Below are 20793 nucleotides of genomic sequence, written 5' to 3'. Positions count from 1 at the left end.
TTACAAAGAGAATACAAACAATCATGGTTATAGTATTGATAGATTGTGAAACCAATACATCAACGAAACTCCTTCAAGAAGAGAGAAAGCATGCGAAGTAAAACAATTAAACAAAGATTTGAAAGGCTTCAAACCTGCACTAGTAGTTAGAAGAATATGCCAATAATGAACCGCCAAGATTGGCAAGGAAGCTAACTTGAAAACAGCAAACATTAAAAGAAAGATGTTTCAGTTATAAACTGAAGCTGTTCTAGTCTCTAGTTGCACATGCTAAATCAAGAAACTGGAAAATACGCACATGCCTGCATTACGCAGTGAAACAGTAGTTTCCATCTCAAAGTTGAATAGAAATTAACTACAAAGACAAAGCTGGTAAGACGACATCTAGTACTGGTTTGACTCTGATTACGTTTTCTGGAAGGGTGCATTATGCTCATGGATAAATTTTGACCAACTTATTCTTAGCACTAGCTAGCTAGCTACCAAAGAGATTGTTTCAGTTCCATCATTACTTCTTCACTACTTAAGTGTTCACATGTTAGAACCCCCGAATATGAGATGATATGATATGCTCTGATGAACATGGTATGTCTTCAGATAGCTTTTCCCCTGAGGTTTCTTGTCTCAACTTCCCCTTAATCTTGGAAAAAGTTTTAAGACGTTAAAAAAAGGTTTTGGTTTTTGATTCCTTCAAGTTCTCAGGTATAGTAAGTTTACCTAAATTAATAACTCTTTGCTGATAATTAATAGTTGCGTTCACCCAATTCATGATCTTAACAACATGCCATCAAAGAGTGTTGGTGTTTGTGGCTCTCATACTTCTGAGAACTTTGTGTAAAATCATTCTCTCCATGCTTTAAAACTTCTTGTCTTCTTAAAAACGAATGTTCCCAGAATAAAATCATGATGAGTACATACAAGTAGGTGCTACAGCATAATATTAAGTAATGAAGCAGATTATTTGTGAGCCACAAAGATAAAATTAAAAAAAAAAAAAAGGAAACGACACAAGTGAAGTCGTTTCAAACAGAGGATTTATTCCACCTGCACTTGGAGCTTCTTTGTCTTTTCTCCAAGTCTAAAGAACAAATGCCTTTTAAAAAGATTTGTAATAAAACTTTTTTCATACAAATATGTTCGAAAGATTAGTGTGTGGCTACTAATAATTATATTTATTGAATAGTTAGGTATCTGATCTGTTATCTACTACTAAATTTAGTTTTTAATGATTGAAAGTGAACATCTTATCGACCCAAATCAGAACATTTTCTCCATTAAATATCCTTCTTCTGATTGGATTCGTAGCTTTAACAACATGGTTTCGTCTATACTTTGCTAAATTCAAATACCATAATACTATATTCATTTATCGAAACATCCAATCTTATTTTGGCAAGTTATTTAGTGAATGAAATATTTTTTTGGGAACTCATACCCTAATTTAGAAAGATGATAAATTACAAACATACAATGTTGTCTGGTCTGTAAAGATTATACTGTATAACTGTAGCATATATATGAAATATCATAACGTCAAATAGTCGCAAAACCTTAGAATGGACTTGGAATAAACTTTCAAATCATGCTAGCAATTTAGACATAACTGAAGAAGAATAAAGAAAATATGGACGAGGAAATATAAACTTTCAAATCATGCTAGCAATTTAGAAAACTGGAACATTTTCGATATTAACGTGACTATTGTCAGCACATTGTAGATTTCAGCCATCAAGTGATAAACAGAACTTATTCTAATAGCATTATTATTACGGTTCCCTTGCATTTATATGTGTGCTCCATCAATTTCACCAGTGAAGAAGCATCCTCCACGTTCCCATTTTTCTAATCCACCAATTTTAATTCTTGTTCCATCAGTCAATATACCATAAACACAGATGAGACGATAATGTTTGTTTATTTCTTTGTTCCAAATCCTTGGAAAAGAAGGGGATTATTTTCTTATTCCAAACTATGAAATGTTATTATCAACTCAAAAAATATAAATACGTGTTTTCCAGAACATTTTATGCCTCTGCATGATTCTCTAGTAATCAAGTTACATCAATTCTCTTATCATGAATATATGTCGTAGTAAACGTTGTCGTGATTGATGAATGTGATTTTAAAACAATCATACGTCACATAAATTAATTAAGGACTGTGATGTGTGAGTAATGTATGTTTTTCTGTAAACATGGAAGTTGTAGAGATGTTCAGAGTTCATACCACCAAACCACCATTTGCTAGTTGATGTTTGACCTTATAAAATGTGTGGAAACATAGACTTTAAAATTTTTTTGACCAGGACAATATAAAATCAACGTAAAACATGCTTTCAGTTTCAGACCGAAGTTATTTACAGGCAAAACGGAAGGTTCATAGTTATTTTTACACATTTTATCTATTTATATGGCTATTTTCTCTTCAAAAGTCACGACATGTTATTGTCAAATTAAAACACATAGTATGTTATATATAACTTCAGATAATTACTAATGGTGAGTAGTGCTTGAACAAACCCTCACTTTGTCGTATATGGAACTTGTTGCTATCGAGCGCCAGGTGGGAAGGGCACAAATACTCAATTCGGCATTTGTAATTTAAGCTTTTTTCTAACACCAATTTAAGCTATTCCATGCACATTTGCTTATATTTCATGCAAAATAGCATATCCTTCGCCAGTTCTCTCATTTATAAGAGAATATGCAAATATTTTATTGAAAGATATGATTTGGGTTAGTATATTTTCATATAATTCTTAAAAAAATAGTTGGTAATGGTCACATGTGGTGTATGTTATTACACGTGTATATGCATTATATGCATTAATGAGTTCACTACAGTTGTAACCAATCGCCAATTCAAAACTTAATCTACTTATTAAATATATGTTTATTATATATATTCAATCTTTATAAAATGTTATTGCATGTACACATGCATTGGTGTAAATGGTTATTAAAGCATAGTTTACAATTATGCGAACTTGTAGCTCATTTGATAGTGGTGGTCGACTTTTTCTATACCAAACACACTTTGTTAATTATTATTTTCGTATCACATATTTTTATTAATTAACTGAAAATATTGTCAACAGGCAATCTAACTGATTAACATGACACAAAATACGTACAAAATACATATACTACTACAGTACTATTTCGACCATGACGATTTACGAACAAGGCAAACTACATTATATCTCCAACTCCTCTTCTGTGAAATTAAGAAAAAAAGTAAAAAAACAAAAAAAAACGAATTTTTGTTTCTTTCAAAAATCATGCGCTTTAGAACGCATTTCATTTTCCAAAATAATACGATGCATAATCATAGGCCTACTCTCTAGTCGGTTTATCAATCTGCTAAGAACCATCAACACAACAGTCAACAGGTGAGAATTGGGAGACGATATCTCACAGGCCGAAGTGCGACTTTGGGGCTCAGGCGGCAACCTCATTAGATGTTCTGCCACATTATCATCAATTATTTTATATTTATCAAAATAGTCAAATGTTGAAAGACAAGTGTTTTACGTCATACAGAAATATTATACTCAGTGTACAGAGGAAACAACTGGAATAGAATCATATGCTAGGGCACGGTCTGGTCAATTATATTGATAATGATAACTCTCGTTTCTCTCTATCAAATTAGTGGCTAATATCGCAAAGTTAAATGCTTGAAATTATTTTATAGGAATTATGCCATATGGCTTATACTTTGTAGCTATCATCTAACAAAATATATACTATTGTTTTACCAGAAAATTTGGTTTTTTTGTTTGATTTATATTACTCATGGATACTCATATATTTCTTTTTTTTTCATCATTTAAAAAAAACTAATATTGTATCTATAAATATGAACATGTTGGTTATGTCTTACCACATTCACTATCTACTAAAGAACTTAACAAGCTTCAATTTCTTTCCCTTTGCTTAGTACTTGCAAACTTCTAAGTCCGAGAAATCAAACTTCGCATCACAACTAAAACATTTTTTTCTAGTAAAACCATGATCACTGGAGAAGATGTTTACAAGGTCATTGAAGCAATGGTTCCACTCTATGTAGCTTTAATCTTAGGCTATGGTTCGGTGAAATGGTGGCATATCTTCACTCGTGATCAATGTGATGCCATAAACCGTCTCGTTTGCTATTTCACCCTACCGCTCTTCACCATCGAGTTCACGGCTCATGTCGATCCATTCAACATGAATTACCGGTTCATCGCAGCCGATATCATCTCTAAAGTCATCATAGTTGCGGTCTTAGCGTTTTGGGCAAAATATAGCAACAATGGAAGCTATTGCTGGTCCATTACTAGTTTCTCTCTATGCACTCTTACAAACTCTCTTGTCGTGGGTGTGCCATTGGCTAAGGCGATGTACGGACAAGCGGCTGTTGATCTCGTGGTCCAATCCTCGGTGTTTCAGGCAATCGTGTGGCTCACACTCTTGTTGTTTGTGTTAGAGCTCAGAAGAGCCGGATTCAGTACGAATAGTAAGGAAGAAAATATTAATATCGAAGATGGCAGAAAAGATATTGCGGTCGTCGGAGAGCAGAAGTCGTTCGTTGAGGTCATGTCCGTCGTGTGGTTAAAGCTTGCAACGAATCCGAATTGCTATTCTTGCATCCTTGGGATCGCATGGGCTTTTATATCTAGCAGGTAAAACTGAATCTTTACAGTATATAATAGGTTTATAAAATGTTCAACAAAGCGTTAAGTATCTGTGATCATGAGATACTAAGCTCGACGTCTAACATCTGAATAACCATTGAAATTATCCTAAAACATCTAAAATTTGATGTTTAGACCAGCAAACTTACTTTCCGCTAGTACCTTACAACCTATGATAAAGTGGAACACGATTGTTTATTTGTATTTAGGCTGCCTTCCACTAGACAATATAAAAAGGTAGCATATACGCAAACGTATACATGCAAAGAAACTATCATGGCCGGCCATAATCTAAAGTCCTAACCAAACCCATTTTGAAAACAATGGGTCTAAGGTTTTGATTTTTATTGTGTAATAGCATAAACTATGATCAAAATGATGTGTAACAAAGATTTGACTCATTTTAGTTACTAATGAAAATAGATGGCATTTTGAGATGCCGGGAATAATGGAGGGATCGATTCTTATAATGTCAAAAGCAGGAACAGGAACTGCCATGTTCAATATGGGTACGTTTATTACTTTATTTTATGTTCAAATACCTATCTATGTAAATATTAAATCCCATATTGAGATATTTGATCATATACGCAGTTGACAAAAGAAATTTTGATTATATATGCAGGGATATTCATGGCACTTCAAGAGAAGTTTATAGTATGTGGAGCAAGCTTAACTGCGTTGGGGATGGTCTTGAAGTTTATTGCCGGACCCGCTGCCATGGCTATTGGTTCTATCGCCGTTGGCCTCCACGGGGATGTCCTCCGCGTCGCCATCATTCAGGTCGCTATCCTTAATTTTCTTGTATTTTCATTACGGTGATCTGATCAAGTTTAAGTGTGTGTGTGTGTGTTTTGTGTTTATAAGACGAGAGAAAGCAAAGGACATGGAATATTCGGTTTAATTTAAGTTTGATCAAATTTTTAAGCAAATTTGATACACAAAATAATTCCTTTCATCCACTAGCTAGGATACAAACTGATGTTTTTCACGTCTCACAAAAATATAATACTTAATTTGTTTAGAGTTTAACGATAAATTACTTTAATTACAGGCTGCTCTGCCACAATCAATCACCTCATTCATTTTTGCTAAGGAATATGGATTGCATGCAGATGTTCTAAGCACAGCGTAAGTCTAAATTAGAAAAAAGTCTGTCTAGTTTATTACAAATATTTTTGGTTACACATAATTAAGTTTTCAACTTGTGATAAATGTAGGGTGATATTTGGGATGTTGGTCTCTTTACCAGTGCTCGTCGCCTACTACGCAGCTTTGGAGTTTATTCATTAAGTAAATTTAAAACTGTTATATATATCAATGGTTTTCTCTTAATTAACTTTTTCGCTCTCTTTTTAGATTTGGTCATTCTTCACAACATCTGTTCCCTTAAAGGGGATTTTGAAGTGTATTCAAGATATGGAAAACCATACATCAAACTGACTAATTATTGTTGAAAGCATATCTATAAATTAATACTATGATTTTACTTTCCCGTAAATGTGTTCTAGTACTTTAACTAATTTCTGTTGGTGGATATGTATCAAACAAGAAAAGAAAAGAAAAATCTGTAAGGAAAAAAGATCTTCTAAAACTGATGGCATCGTACTCAGATTCAGATATGAAATTTCAGAATGTTATTAAAATTCTTTGAGAAAAACACAAGACCTTTATATTTGAATTAGAAAGAAAAAAAAAAGACTAGAAATCAGAAATACTTGGATCAAAAATGCAGATCATATGTATGCAAAAGGTTTGGTTATCCATCAGGTCAAATGTCGTAATAAGAACATATTTAATCAAAAAATGTGTTGGTAGAAACCAATAACTTCAATCACAGAGGTTGTTACGTTGTTCTAATCTGATTCGCTAATTTTCTACTCCAAACCAATAATTATTACCTTTATGAGGCCATAAGAAGTGAATGGGCCTTGATAGAAGCCTTACAAGCCCAAATAATAAAAGTCCAATAAAGATAAATAACACGTGGAAGACACACTACACATGGCCGATCTCTTCTAAACAGCTGTTCCCATCTTTCGTCAAATCCCACGAACAGCCTCGAGACATGTCGGAAGATCACGCCCATACGGAGAACAAATCCCACACAGACGGTGGCGATGATGTCGGAGAAATCGTCAACGGAGGGACGGTGAATGGTCGCCGCGGAACGGACTATGTGGCGGTTGATACGGAGAGTCTTTACTCATTGGTTTGCATCATCATCGGTTCGATTCTGTTTCCGGATTCGAAAACCAGCGATGCCTACTCGTCTCCTTTGCTTCAACGAATAAGAAACTCGGTCTCCGAGAATGGCCCGAAACTTCGAGAGGCTTCTCGCAAAACATCACGCGAGATTCTCCAATGGACTCGTCAAGGCAGCCCGCTTCGTGCACTGCTTGTCATCACAGTAAATTGATTTAATTCGATTCTCTCATTTACAAAAATAAATATTGAAACTTTAATTGCATTTTGAACATTATTAGTATTCTCTCATGTTAAAGTTTGGTACTTTATTGAACCCATTAGAGTTATGTTTGTTGCAGATGGGAACAATAGCTCTTCTTACAACAATGGCTTTGGTTGTCTTCGCGCTCTTCTTTGTAGCTGCAACAGCCAATGCGATCATAATCTCTCTTTTGGTTTCACTTGCTGTTGCTGGCGGCTTCTTGGCTCTCTTCTTTCTCTCCTTGACTGCTATTTACATCGGAGCCTTATCCGTTGCTGCTTTCGTCATCTCTACCGCTGCGGTTTCAGCTGTTTTTTGCGTCTTGATTGCTTCAGGTTTATAATTACTCTGCTCTGATTCTGTTTTGCTTCCTTTTCTTTTAAGTTTTTATTTTTGATGTACTGATTGAATGCAATGATTTGGTACGGATCAGGTTGGATTGGGTTCTTCTACGCTGTGTGGTTGGGAGCAAGAGGAAGCCTGCGCTTGGTGAAGCAAGTGATGGGATTAGCCATTTCAGGTAACGGCTTAAACATCGACTCATCTAGCTGAGAAGTCTCTACAGAGTTTGTTGATAACCCCCAAGTTTTGGTCTAGCGTGTTGTTAATGAAAGTTTATATGAATGTTTTTATGTACTGAGCTTTGTTGTAAAGCAGCAGAGAACCAGAAGAATATTTTCAAAAAATCAATAGTGAACGTTTGTGATCAATGTCTGGATCTGTGTATGCATAGATTTGCGTGTTTATGTACTTAAAAATGATTAGTATACATAAGAAATCAACTCAGGTCTCTCTCTACATTTAAGTTGCGGAAGCCAAAAGATAAAAAGGAACCCTCTACCTCACCAAGAGGCTTTCCAAGAAGGGAAATAAAAAACTTTCACCAAATTTTGGTGATCTTCCAATTATATAAATGATAACACCACAGATCAACTCTAGATATAAAGAAAACCAAAACAAAAACTCATACATTGATCATCCACTTTATAATCAAACCATCAATAGAACTTGGGAAGAAGAAGAAGAATCTCCAACGTTTCTTCCTTTTTGTAATGATTCTCTATCTGCAAAAATCAACACTCTTGAGCGGCTTAGCTCTCTACGTGTTCTTCAACTTTTCAGCTGAGAGATTCATTGTAACAATGACAGCTGCATACATGCTCCAAATATATATATATATATAGAGAGAGAGAGAGAGAGAAAAACAGTATATTCAAATCGAACTGGATCGAGAAAGTCATTTCTCGTGCCAATCGGGTCTTCCTAATGTAAACTCCAAACTTGGATTGTTACAACTAAGATCTCCACACCTCTTTGTTTGATCGCTCGGTCGTTGTTGCTCCTGCGCGCGAGTTTACTTTAGTTAGAATTTTTCTTTTATAAAAAAAAAAGACCTAAGAAAAACAATATACTTATGTAAGATAGTTATTAATTAGAACCTGATTTTGAAGGATGGATCTTTGATGGTGAGAGATCACTGATGTTGATGACGTTCTGATCATCGTATCTATGTCGCTTGAGTAGTTATTACTTAATGGCCATGTCTCTCTGTTATATGATTTTAAAAAATAAAGAATAAATATTAAATCAATGAACTTTTTGTCTATTTATGCATGGATAAAAAAATTATTTGTATTCATAAACTTCACAATCAAGGTAATTATTATCAAGATAACAAAAGAGGTCACTTACTTCTTCTGCCAACTATATCATTAAACAATTGATAATACAATCTCTATACATAATACTCAATAAAATAATTCAAATTTAAAATTTATATCAAACTAATTATTATTTGATAAAAAATATAATTTAAATACGTCAAATATAATAATTTCCGCATTATTAATTTATAATAGAAATTGATCCGTGTACCCGCACAAATATTGGTTCTTACATTTTTATACGTTGATATTTGTTTTTTTTATAATTAGTATTATATATTTTAGATGAGTCGTAATATAACTAATTGTATTCAAAAAACCTAGACCAAATTAGATAATATGGTTATTTTTTGTACAAATACTCAAACTCGTTTCAGATACATTTATTATTTATATATTTTTAGGTTCTTATACATCAGAACCAAACTCATCCAGATCCAGAATGATCAAACTCAAAATCCACACATAAATTTATAATATTCAAAGCAGAGCCTAATTTTAAAAAAAAATGATACCCGAAAGAACAACTCGTAAAAGGACTATTTCTATACGTTTGACTAAATTAAGTGAAACAGAAAGAGTTTTTAATTTTGTAAAATAATTATATGGAGTAAAAAATCAAGTGACAATAAATGTAGTACATTTATATTATTTTATAAAAATATTTCTTTGAATTATGTTTTGGCTACATAATTTTTCACCGATTGAAACTAAAATTTTAAAAAAATTCAGTAAAACAAACTAAACCGAACGTTTAACCATATACAAAACCCAGTTATTCTATATTTTTTATTTGATAATTGGCACAAAGTTAATGTTGTTTAACTAATAAATAAAAATCTGCATTATTATTATTATAGTAATATAATTAATGATGTGATATATTGTTAAGGTAATATAATTAATGAAATCGTTAAAGTGAGTGAAATATGAAAAAATAATTAATATAATTATATTAATGAAATTAATAAAAAGACAATATACTTCTTTATATAATGATATCCATGTTTCCAAATAATTCATATTTATATTGTTACCCATGTTTTCAAATAGTACCAAAAGGTGCTTCAGTTTTAATAATATAGATAAGTTTTATTATACTTGTATTTTTCTCAAATCCAAACACCAATTAAAAATGGTAACCACTTGATCAATTTGTTTTAATTAAAAATTCTATCAATTTATACTATAAAAATGGTAGTCACGAATAACGTATTTGTATGTTACTATTCACCTCATAATCTACATGACATACATATGAACAAAGTTATAATTTTACTATACAGTATGAACCATAAGGACCTAAACCAAGTAAATTTAAAACCTCGGAACGTGTAACTATAATCAGCTACAAACCCTAGATACTATCTCATCTCACTGTAACCTAAACCACCACTTCAATGTTAGTTCACTCAAAACAAACAAAATTAACAAACAGGAAACATTATCCAGAGTTCTATTGTTGTTAGATGAATGTATTTGAGATAGACGACAGAATTGTTACATGAACTTGGTAGGAAGTAGGAACAATTAGGTAGGAGAACCCTAAATCCCCTATATATTATTTGAGAAGCATTACAACTTCTTTTTGTAGCCACATGTCATCACTAGGATGATTCTTAGAATCATTAGAGAAATATGTTGGTCCATCTAATTATATAATAAGTTTTTTATTAAACTAACAATAAATTTATTATTAATGTATTTCATTATTTCCTTAAATAAAACTACGAAATTGCCTAATGTGGTTAAAGTATATATATCACTATTAATGATTTTGAATAATAAAGATTTGATAAAAATTAGTGTATATTCTATCATATTTGTTTAATTTTAAACTATTAAATAAATTAAACAACCACAATAACCATATAATAAAAAATTTAGATTTTTCTATATATGTTATATTTTGAATTTTGAAAAACGATTATAAATTACTAAAACTGTTAAAAGTTTCACATTGAAATGATTACAAAATTATATAAGTAAAAAGTATAATTTAATTAATTATTAATTATTAATATTGATATATATATATATATATATATATATATATATATATATATATATATATATATATATATATATATATATATATATATCGTTTTAAATTAAACTATAAACCATATAAAATACATAAATCTTTTAGTTTCAAAATTTACTTTGAACAATTTTTTGGTAAAAGTTTTGAACGAACATTGACAACTTATTTGTTTAAAATTATAAATTATTAAAACTATTAATCTCACAATGAAAATTTTGTTGTTAGTAATTTAAATCTTTTGCTATAAAAGATACAAATGATCAAAAACACTATATGAGTAGAAATCATCATTTAATAGACATTAATATTAAAAATATACTAAAATATACTATGTATGTTAGTATTATTTAAATTTAATTACATATCCTATCAAATATTAAAAAAAATTGGATTAATAAAATTGATTTATATGTTCACACCAATTTAATTATATATTTAATAGTTACTGACTTTTAATTATTCAATATATATTTATTATTTCCTAATATGTAAAAATATTTAATACAGAAAATAATTTTTATATATAATGTTCATCCCGCGCAAGGCGCGGGTCTTAACCTAGTCATATATTATATCCGGTCAATCTCACTTAAACTAGCGAAAATCATGTTATATGTACATTTAATGTGAATGAGCCATGTATATATATGTATGATAATGTCAAAAAATATATATGTATGCATGATAAGATTATAATACGTATAAACGTACCGTGAAGAGTTACTCCAACGAGGTTGTGTGGAAGGAAAGTCAATTTCTTGATTGGGAGAAGTATCGTCAGATTGTGCCCTTTGATCTGTCGATAATTGATGATGAACATCATTTCCATTTATACCCATTTCTTCTTCTCCTGACCCATCTGAAAATAAATTTTAACCTTTATCAAGTTTAATCTCAATTCTTTTTACCCTTTAAGGGTTCTTGTTTAAAATTGTACAATTATTGTAAGCTTTAGGTAAAAGACAATGCAGTAAAGAAATTGCTTTTCTTTAAATGTTTATTCAGCTTTTGGCTTGACTAAAATCTAACATAGCCCTTCCAAAAAAACTTGGAAATTGTGCCAAATAGCAAGACTAAAAATGAATATCTACGGTGTGCAATGAAAATACATAATCCATATGAATATAAAAAGTCTTGATATCTATTTCAGTGTACGAACAGTTATTCAGATTTAAATTACTAATTTCTGGGAGGCAAAGACTTGCAAGTTTATACTATGATTTACTAGTCATTTGACTGTTTTTCCTCGTTTTATTAGAGAATATCAGCATTGTCGATAATGAATGTTTGTTTGGTTTGCTTTGAACCTTCACCATTTAACTTTAGGGTTTCAATCAAAAGAAAGATAAAAAGCCTTGAGCTTGCTCAATCTCGTAGGGTTTTTTACAATTATTATCGGGAAAATGGAATATATATAGTAGAAATAGCAAAAATAATTGTAAGACTTCTACGTTCAAATAAATATATATAAATACCAAATCACATATTCAAATCTAATTGGAAATTAACCGTGATCAGTAAATTACTGTAATGATATGATTATTTATACTGATCACCTAAAATCTGCTTGGATTTGTTGGCGAATCAAACCTTTATTGTATATTTTTCTTATTATAAACCAGTGCCATCTCTTTAGCATATATAAAGCTGAAAAGCTATTATAAAGAATGTGAACATGCGGTGTGTGTATGTGTGTAAAGTCAGGTCGAGTTGTTCGGAATTACACATACCTGATGAAGCAGCAGGCTTGTTAGTGGTCTTAACAGTTCGATACATCTGCAAAAGAAAAAATAAAAGTAAAAGTCATTAGATCTCTAAAACTAAATAAAATTTAAGCAAGGATATAGTACAAAACAAATAAAACGGACAAAAGATCCTGATAAACTAAATATATTATTTTGAATATATGATACAGCTGACAAAACTGGAGACATATATGCAGACACATATGAGCTTTATATAATTAAATAAGTGATATATATGCAAATGTGTGGTTTTCTGGGTTTGTCTTGAAACTAGTGTTGTACGATTAATGAATTATTTATAGTTTTAAGACCACGAGGTTGATGTCTGAAAGAAGGTTGAGTAATTGAAAGATTGTATTATTATCATTGAGTAATGATGACTACTTTTGTCCCCTCTTCCTATTTTATTTTAAAATAAGAATTATAATTAAAATAAATTCTATCACCTCAATTCTCAATTTGTTAAATAATTCTCAGAAAAGGTTTCAGTCTCTCACAGCTCTAACTACTCTCTCTCTTTAAATTCATTCAACTGCTTCAATATCTTGGCAATTGTGCCATCTCTCCAAAAAATTACTAAGCTTAAAGGAAAGACAAATCAAGAAGATAAAATAAAACATTAGAGCTGGACTGGAGCACAAGCTTTAAAGATTTCAAAACTATTCATTGCTCTCATGACGATGATGAAACTATGAAATATCCCTAATTCAAGAGAGAAGGTTAAATGATAAAGAACTACATTGATTAGACTTATACTAGGGGAACGGAACCAACAAGAAGATGAGAGAAAACCCAAACGTAACAAACAAAATTTTATTTCTTTTCATGTGTAGAAACACAAAACACCTTTTGTTCAATTTAGTTTCAAATGGGAGTATAGATTTACCTGCAAGTGGCTCTTTACATGAGCTAGAGTTAAGTCCTTAACATCCATGAGCTCAAGAACCGACTTCGGAGTTGCTCCTTTATTCACAACAAGAATAAGAACAAATTAAAACTTCTCTTAGAGTAAATTAATTATATAAAGAAAAAGGAAAGACACTCCGAATGAGATTATAATGTAAATGTGTGCCTACTTTCATGGCCGCCTAAAAGCTCAACGGCGTGAACAAACCGCGCGTGGAGGCTACTCGTCCAACGCATCCTCGGAGCTCTCATGCTCCGTTTTGTCGGCATCTTAGGCAAGAATCTTGATCTGATCATCCCATGGTGATGAGGAGAAGAAGAGTCCGTAGATCCAACAACTCCATAATGATTATGATGATGATGATGCAAAGGAACACCTCTTAGCCTTGGAGAAGACTGTAACGACCGGTAAGCGTTGTTATAGCCGGAAGATGAGTTTAATATTGAGATTTGATCCAAGTCACCTCCTCCTCCAAGAGAAGGTAAAGAGGTTTGTTGGTGGAAAGGGAATGAACGGTTCTGATAGACTGGGATGCCTCTAATCGGACGGTGGATACTGTTAATATCTGATCCATTGACTCTTTGATGAAGACTTCCACCATTCAGGATAGGGTTGTTGTAATGCTGATGATGAGGAAGATTTAGGTTTCTTGGATCAGGAGAATGGATGATTCTTGTGGTTGGATTTGAACTAGGGTTATGGTGATGAGACAAGGAGAGCTCGAAGTTTGATGATCTGTTGTTGTCGGTTTGGGATGGTCTTCTATAATGTTCTTTGGAAGTAATATCTGGAAGACTGATGTTGAGAGAAAGATCAGGGAGAGTTGTGTTTGATTTTGGTTTCTCTAGAAAAACTCCTTCCATGGAAATAGTTAAGACAACCTTCCAGAAATCTCCTCTTGTTATTGTTGTTGCTACTGATGATGATGGTGATGAATGATGATGGGTGGGTGATGATTTTTCTTTTGTTTATTTCTCTTGAGGGTTTTGCTTCTGAATTTAAAATGATATTCTCTAATATAAAAGAGGGATTCTTTGAGCAAAGAAAGTCAAAAGGGTGTCTGAAAGATTTGATATTATTTTCCTCAATTTCTCTCTCTATATCTGAGAAGAAAAGAAAAAGTGAGAGGGATGAAGTTAAAGAGGAGCTTTGAAGAGGAATATAAGGAAGAGAAGAGAGAGAAGTTGAGTTATGAATGTTCTTGAAGAAACAAACATGCTCAAAGTAAGACGCAGAGAGAGAGAGAGAGAGAGAGAGAGAGAGAGAGAGAGAGAGAGAGAGAGAGAGAGATAGGTATGTGTGTTGTGAAGCAAAGGCAGAAGAGAAAAAGGAACAAAACTAAATCCAGGAAAATAAAAACAGGTAAGAGAGAGAGATGTGTGCGTATGTAACTATGTACATGTGTATGTATCAATGTATGTGTTTATGTATGAGATGTTCCTCGGGAGTATATCTCGGAAAACGATAGTTGAGAGAGGGTAAAATTGTCATTCCGTAAATTCCAAATATTGTAATCTTTTGTTTATTTTCGGATGATATTTTAAACACCATATACCGATATAATAACATGTTTTACCGCTTCATCCCTTATTAATTTTGTTTTATTATTGACAACTGAGAATTTCTTTTTCAGCTACAATAATCAAAATATTTATAATAAATAAAATTTGTTTTCTATTGAATTAATACATTGATTTAAATTTAAATTATAAATTTCTGATAAATCTTTTTCGTTGATAATTTTTTAAAAAAATTTTATTGTTGTTTTGATAACAATATCTGAAGTCGGATTTAAGTACAAATTAGTTATAACTAGTTACTAGTAAACAATTTGTTATCGCCAACAATATATTTTTACAATAGTTGAAAATATATACAGACATATTTATATCTACGTCAAACAAACTTTAATTCAATCTTATCTTGAATCCTAACAATTTCAGTAATAAATAAAATTATATGTTGGTGTATTAAAAATTACATGTTCACAGATTATGATGAAGAATAAAAGAAAGATTGTGATGAAGAATATTGTTAAAAATGTTGGAGAAGGATATAAGAGAAGAGACCGAATAAAGGGTCGCTCTCTTCTGTCCTATCTAAATCTATGGTCAAAGCAAAAGCCAAAGTTGATTAAATAAATTAATAAAAACTGGTATATGATAACAAGCACAAAACATATAAATATTTAATTTAAATCAATAAAAAATAGGGTGCTTCGATTTTGGTACCCCGGAGACGACGGGATACATATGTTGAGAGAGAGACGAGACTGTGTCCTCTCTGACTCCTTTTCTATTTTCTCCCCCACTCTCTTCGCTTCTCACATCACTCTCTCTCTATTCACTTTTCTTTTGGTTATATTCATTTTATTTTATACGATTTTGGAATCAAACAAATTCAAGCTCCCGACCGTAGATTGTTCAACTATACCTAAAAGGATAAATATACATTAAATATCAGTACGCTCTGGAGTTTATGAATAGCTCGTGTAGACATGTAGTTTGTAGAGATATATGTAGGCTATAAAATCAACCGGGTACTTGTTTGACCAATTCGTGAAGTACTCCCCCCGTTTTTTATATACGACGCTTTAGAATTGTACACATAGATTAAAAAATATTTAATTTCTAAACAAAAACATCACTAATTGTTTACCTAACCATAATTTAACCAATAATAAAATAGAAACTATAATATCATCTAGTATTAATTAGTAATAAATTTTATATAAAAAATTGAAAACGTCAAATTTTAGAACAAAAAAAAATCTTCTAAAACATCATATATAAAAAAACGGAGGGAGTATATGAAAATCAAATCAAAATGATCTGTCGTTTTAACACATGTAATTATACGCGATTTATATCATGAAGCTTAACTGAGTGTTATGATTTTATTTAATAGATTTTGATTTGTTTATGTTGTTGATCTCATGTTTAAAATTTGATTTTGTTTCATTTTTTAGTTCTGTTTATAATTGTACTTTTTTTTACGAATACTAAATTTTATTGTTCCATCGACTATTTTGAATCATTTTGAAATTTGTAAATAAGTAATCATAATATTCAACTGAAGAAAGTTGTAAGCAATAGCATTTAAAAGTATTTGATTATGCTATTCGATAATTCCATAAAGAATTTTCTGTTTTTTTTCTCCTACTTTGATATGGAATAATATACTTTGTGTATTTGCCTTCCAAATGTAGGGAAAGAAAAAGTAATGTTTTGCAAAAGTACCTTTCTTATCAAACGTACTCACAAACATGCATGATACTCATAGCTACAGATACGCATCCGTGTGTACAATACAAGACGCTCGTATATATGTATTTGCACACAAACCATGTATCATGCAAACATTAATTCAATTATTGAAACGTATTATTGATTTTATTTAAATTTATATAATACCTAAGAAAATATTCCGCCAGAAAGTAGATTTTGTTTGTTTCATTAAGTAAGCATAAACAAGTAAACTCTAAAGAACATTAAGATTTGCTTCTAATTCCCTCTTCATTCTCCCAAATATTCCCTCTCAATTAAATAAACTCTTAACACTTTTCTTTGAGTTGTCTCCTGTGACAATATTTACTACTCTCTCCTCACATGACCATCGGTATAACATAATCTTTTCTTTACGCACTGACCATCATAAATGCATCAAATAATAATAGATATAACAATAAACTGTAAATTCTGCGAGATCAAAATAAATGATATATCCTGTGTTGATTGTATCATTTTACAAAAACAATAGTAAATAATAAAAATAAATATTGTACATTTAGCTTACAGTTTTTAGACGTACTGTCGTGAGTTTTTTTTTAAATTTTTTTTTTAGAAAAGCATTCATAAATCGTTCTTAAAAAAATTCTTGATGACGTAGCAATGTTATACTAGTTCATACTCCATTTGTTACAATTTACTTGGTGTTTTAAGATTTTTATTTAGTTTTATTATAAGCAATGTTTTCTTTATCCTAGACAAAAATTCTATTGACTACCTACGAAATCAATGTTATAGTTTTTTCACACTTATTAAAAAAATATTTAAAATTGTATTTTCTAATACATTATTTTCTTAATTAATTATTTCCAATAACATTTAACCAATGATATTTTATTAAACACAATTGCATTTTTTGAAAAGTACAATTTTTCATTAATTAATGTATTGAAAATATAAAAATATATTTTTTTGAAACAATTTTTTTTCTAAAAAATAGATCTTTAAGGAACAGAAGGAGTATTAGTACATGTTTTTATCGGTTGAATTAGTTTTATTTGATAATGTTTTTATGCAATTAATATAAATAGAAAAAAATTTGCATTTTCTTAATATACGTGCATTAACCTTCAACACAAAGTATAATGAACAGAGGGAGTAGGAGATTCAGTAGTACTGTTAGTTTCTAAGTATCTTTCAAACTTATCCATATCTAATTTAGTTTATTTAACGAGCTACATTTATACTTTCGAAAGTTGGTTTCTTTAACCCTTAGGCTCACCCAACGAATTACCATTACTCATTAACTAATCCTATACTAACTGATCCATTAAATGCTATATTGGGAACTAAACCTTTTCAGATTAATTAAGGAACATTGAAACTAGAGAGCAACGAAGCTTGATTTTTGGCATAGTTATTAACGTTTGATCGGATTCTGTGCCCCCATTAATTTTCGAAGGACATAGCTTTCCTTTTGCTCTTATGTTTTATTCTTTCCTTTATCAAGATCTCAATGTCTAGAAAATTCCAAGATTCATTTAATTTAGGCAGTGGATAAATATAAACTCATAGTAGTATTGAAAATGAAGTGGTGTTTCTTTTGTGGAACAATTCTTTTGAGCGTCTGACTGTTAAAATAGTGCAGTCACCATATTTTAAGAAAGTCATGTTTATCTTTAATTAAACAGATTATCAAATTACTACTTGTGTAAACGATCTCAAAGTAAATTAATTAACGAATTTCAAAATTTATTCAATTTTCACAAGGAGTTAAAGGAAATAAAATTACAACATGTTTTCGTAACCACGTGTCATCGCTAGGTTGATTTTTAAACAACATGTTTTCGTAACCACGTGTCATCGCTAGGTTGATTTTTAGAATCTTTAGAAAAATAAGTTGGTCCGTATAAATATATATTATACTTTCTATTAAACTAACTATAAAATTGATTACTAGTATACAAAAATATTTTTTTTCTTAAATAAAAGCTACAAAATTACCTAATATGATTAACATATATATGACAACTAATGATTATGAATAATTCATATTTGATAACAATTTTTGTATCTGTCTCTTTTTTTGTTTAATCACATTAAGCATATAATAAAAAATTAGATTTTTTCTTATATGTTATATTTTGAATTTTTTTTAAATGATATAAATTACTAAAAATGGTAAAAGTCTCACGCCAAAATTTTTGTGATCAATGATTTAACTTTTTTTTGTTCAATCAAGATACAAATGATCATAAATTGTATATAAAGTCTCATTAATAGATATTCATATTATACATATATTAATATCATTTAAATTAAATTATATACAATATAAAAATATAAAAATTTGTTAATTTTAAAATTTGCAATGAAAAATTATTGAGATCTTAATATTTTAATTTTGAAAATTTTATTGAAAAATCTCACATTAAAAGGTTTGTGATTAACAATTTAAATTTTTGTTACAACAAATATACAAATGTTAATAAAATCATATAAGTAGGAAGTGTTAATAATAAATATTTATATTAAAATATACTACATATATCACTCGAATTTAATTAAATACCATATAAAGTAAATAAAATGATTGTTTTGATTTATTTACAAAAAACATGATTGTAAATTAGCAAAAGGTATTGGTTTTGATTTATGTGCTTACTCTAATGTATATACTTTTATGTATACAAATTAAATTTTAAATATGTGGTTTCTAATATGTTATTTGATCCTCAGAATCCCATAAATATATTTCTTCAAATCGAAGTGATTTTTAATATTGGAACATATATATATATTCGTTTAGATTAAATAACTTAGTCTTGATTTTTATTTCTATTTTTTTTAAAAATCTCATGACAAGATTCCATTCACCTTCTTTTGAGTATGTTCGAAGAATGAGAGATTTGATCATTCGTCTAATATTTGTTTTTTCCTAATATCCTATCTAGCTATTATAATTGTAAGAATGAGAGATTTGAACTATTTATTATAAGTTTACTGATTTATAACTTAATAAATTAAATAGTTTTTAGTTTATACATAGTTTTATATATTAGAATAGTAAAATATTATATATATATATATATATATTATCGATATACTCTTAAGTAACTGAACTTCAAAAGTATAGGTTAACAAAATAAAAGATTTTTTTTGTTATTCTAGAATTATATTATTTTTATATCGAACTGGTGAATATATACCCCTAGGGATATATACTAAACAAGCATTTAATAGCTTGACGTATTAGATTTGAACACTAACATGTGAATAGATTTTACCGGTGATTTTCTTCAAAATTTTGATTCTTAGATATGTATTTGGAGTGGAACTAATTTTTACAGATGTCTATCTTTTTAAATTGATACTTATTTAATTCACCGAATTCATAAAAAAAGTTAAAAAAACAAAACAAAACTCATATCAATGAAATAGAGATGATAACAAAATCACAACTTTATAGAGGTAGAAAATGAAATCATTTATGCAGAGTCAATAGTAAACAACGAAAGCAGAAAACCTAATCTTATTTCATCATTTTACAATCGTTGTTGCCTTTCTGGTTTTGATGATTTGTGTTAGCCGCAAAACTTAATTTCTTTTTGTACATATAAAGTCCTAAAAATAATTAGTATGAATTGTAATGTGTTAACTCTTCAACAACGATGATACATTTAAGAGATCAATATTTGTATTCGTCATTTTACGATCGATAAAAATTATAACGTTACAAAATATTAAAATCATTTAATAAACATAGTATAAAAAACTCATCCGCGCATATGCGCGGATTATCATCTAGTAAATATATTATATATTGAGCTAGGCCACAATGAATGGTCATGAGAAAATTGACAAAAATGGCTTAGTTTAACTTTCTCTGGAAAAACATCTATTTTCTTAAAGCAGAAACTCTATTATTTCCTGCCAAATTAAAGCCCATGTGTCTTCCATTCATTGGTTGCTGATTTCAGAGAAATAATTAGTGTAGGTCCATCGTATTGCATGTATGTCTGCTATATTTACACACATAATTATATATCGTATGGTTTATGATACGTGCATTTCGCATT

At 30.1% G+C, this 20793-nt stretch overlaps 3 protein-coding genes across 4 annotated transcripts; 2 read left to right on the top strand and 1 right to left on the bottom strand.

Moving 5' to 3' along the window:
• The first annotated feature begins 135 nt into the window (after window positions 1–135).
• LOC103846323 (auxin efflux carrier component 5) lies at window positions 136–6179 on the top strand. Of its 2 annotated transcripts, XR_628666.2 has the most exons (6): window positions 4014–4666; window positions 5102–5187; window positions 5304–5461; window positions 5733–5809; window positions 5899–6042; window positions 6074–6179. XR_628666.2 is itself a non-coding variant. In XM_009123230.2 (5 exons), the coding sequence occupies exons 1-5, from the start codon at window positions 4014–4016 to the stop codon at window positions 5969–5971; spliced, it is 1047 nt and encodes a 348-aa protein (XP_009121478.1). In that variant the 5' UTR covers window positions 136–4013; the 3' UTR covers window positions 5972–6174. The 2 variants fall into 2 exon arrangements, 1 of the variants encoding a protein (XP_009121478.1); XM_009123230.2 differs by having other exon boundaries at window positions 136–4666; window positions 5899–6174.
• Window positions 6180–6392: 213 nt separating this feature from the next.
• Window positions 6393–7837, top strand: LOC103846322. The gene is made up of 3 exons (XM_009123229.3): window positions 6393–7088; window positions 7225–7462; window positions 7561–7837. The coding sequence occupies exons 1-3, from the start codon at window positions 6603–6605 to the stop codon at window positions 7677–7679; spliced, it is 843 nt and encodes a 280-aa protein (XP_009121477.2). The 5' UTR covers window positions 6393–6602; the 3' UTR covers window positions 7680–7837.
• A 38-nt stretch (window positions 7838–7875) lies between these two features.
• LOC103846321 (transcription repressor KAN1) lies at window positions 7876–18714 on the bottom strand. Its single transcript, XM_009123227.3, has 6 exons — window positions 13657–18714; window positions 13467–13543; window positions 12566–12611; window positions 11547–11694; window positions 8567–8675; window positions 7876–8469 (listed from the first exon to the last, which is right to left on the bottom strand). The coding sequence occupies exons 1-6, from the start codon at window positions 14348–14350 to the stop codon at window positions 8365–8367; spliced, it is 1179 nt and encodes a 392-aa protein (XP_009121475.2). The 5' UTR covers window positions 14351–18714; the 3' UTR covers window positions 7876–8364.
• Between the last annotated feature and the right edge of the window lie 2079 nt (window positions 18715–20793).

This window comes from Brassica rapa, chromosome A10, assembly GCF_000309985.2.
Source record: "Brassica rapa cultivar Chiifu-401-42 chromosome A10, CAAS_Brap_v3.01, whole genome shotgun sequence".
NCBI classification, from domain to species: Eukaryota; Viridiplantae; Streptophyta; class Magnoliopsida; order Brassicales; family Brassicaceae; genus Brassica; species Brassica rapa.
The sequence above is the reverse complement of the archived record's forward strand: the minus strand, read 5'-3'. Positions and strand labels throughout refer to the sequence as shown.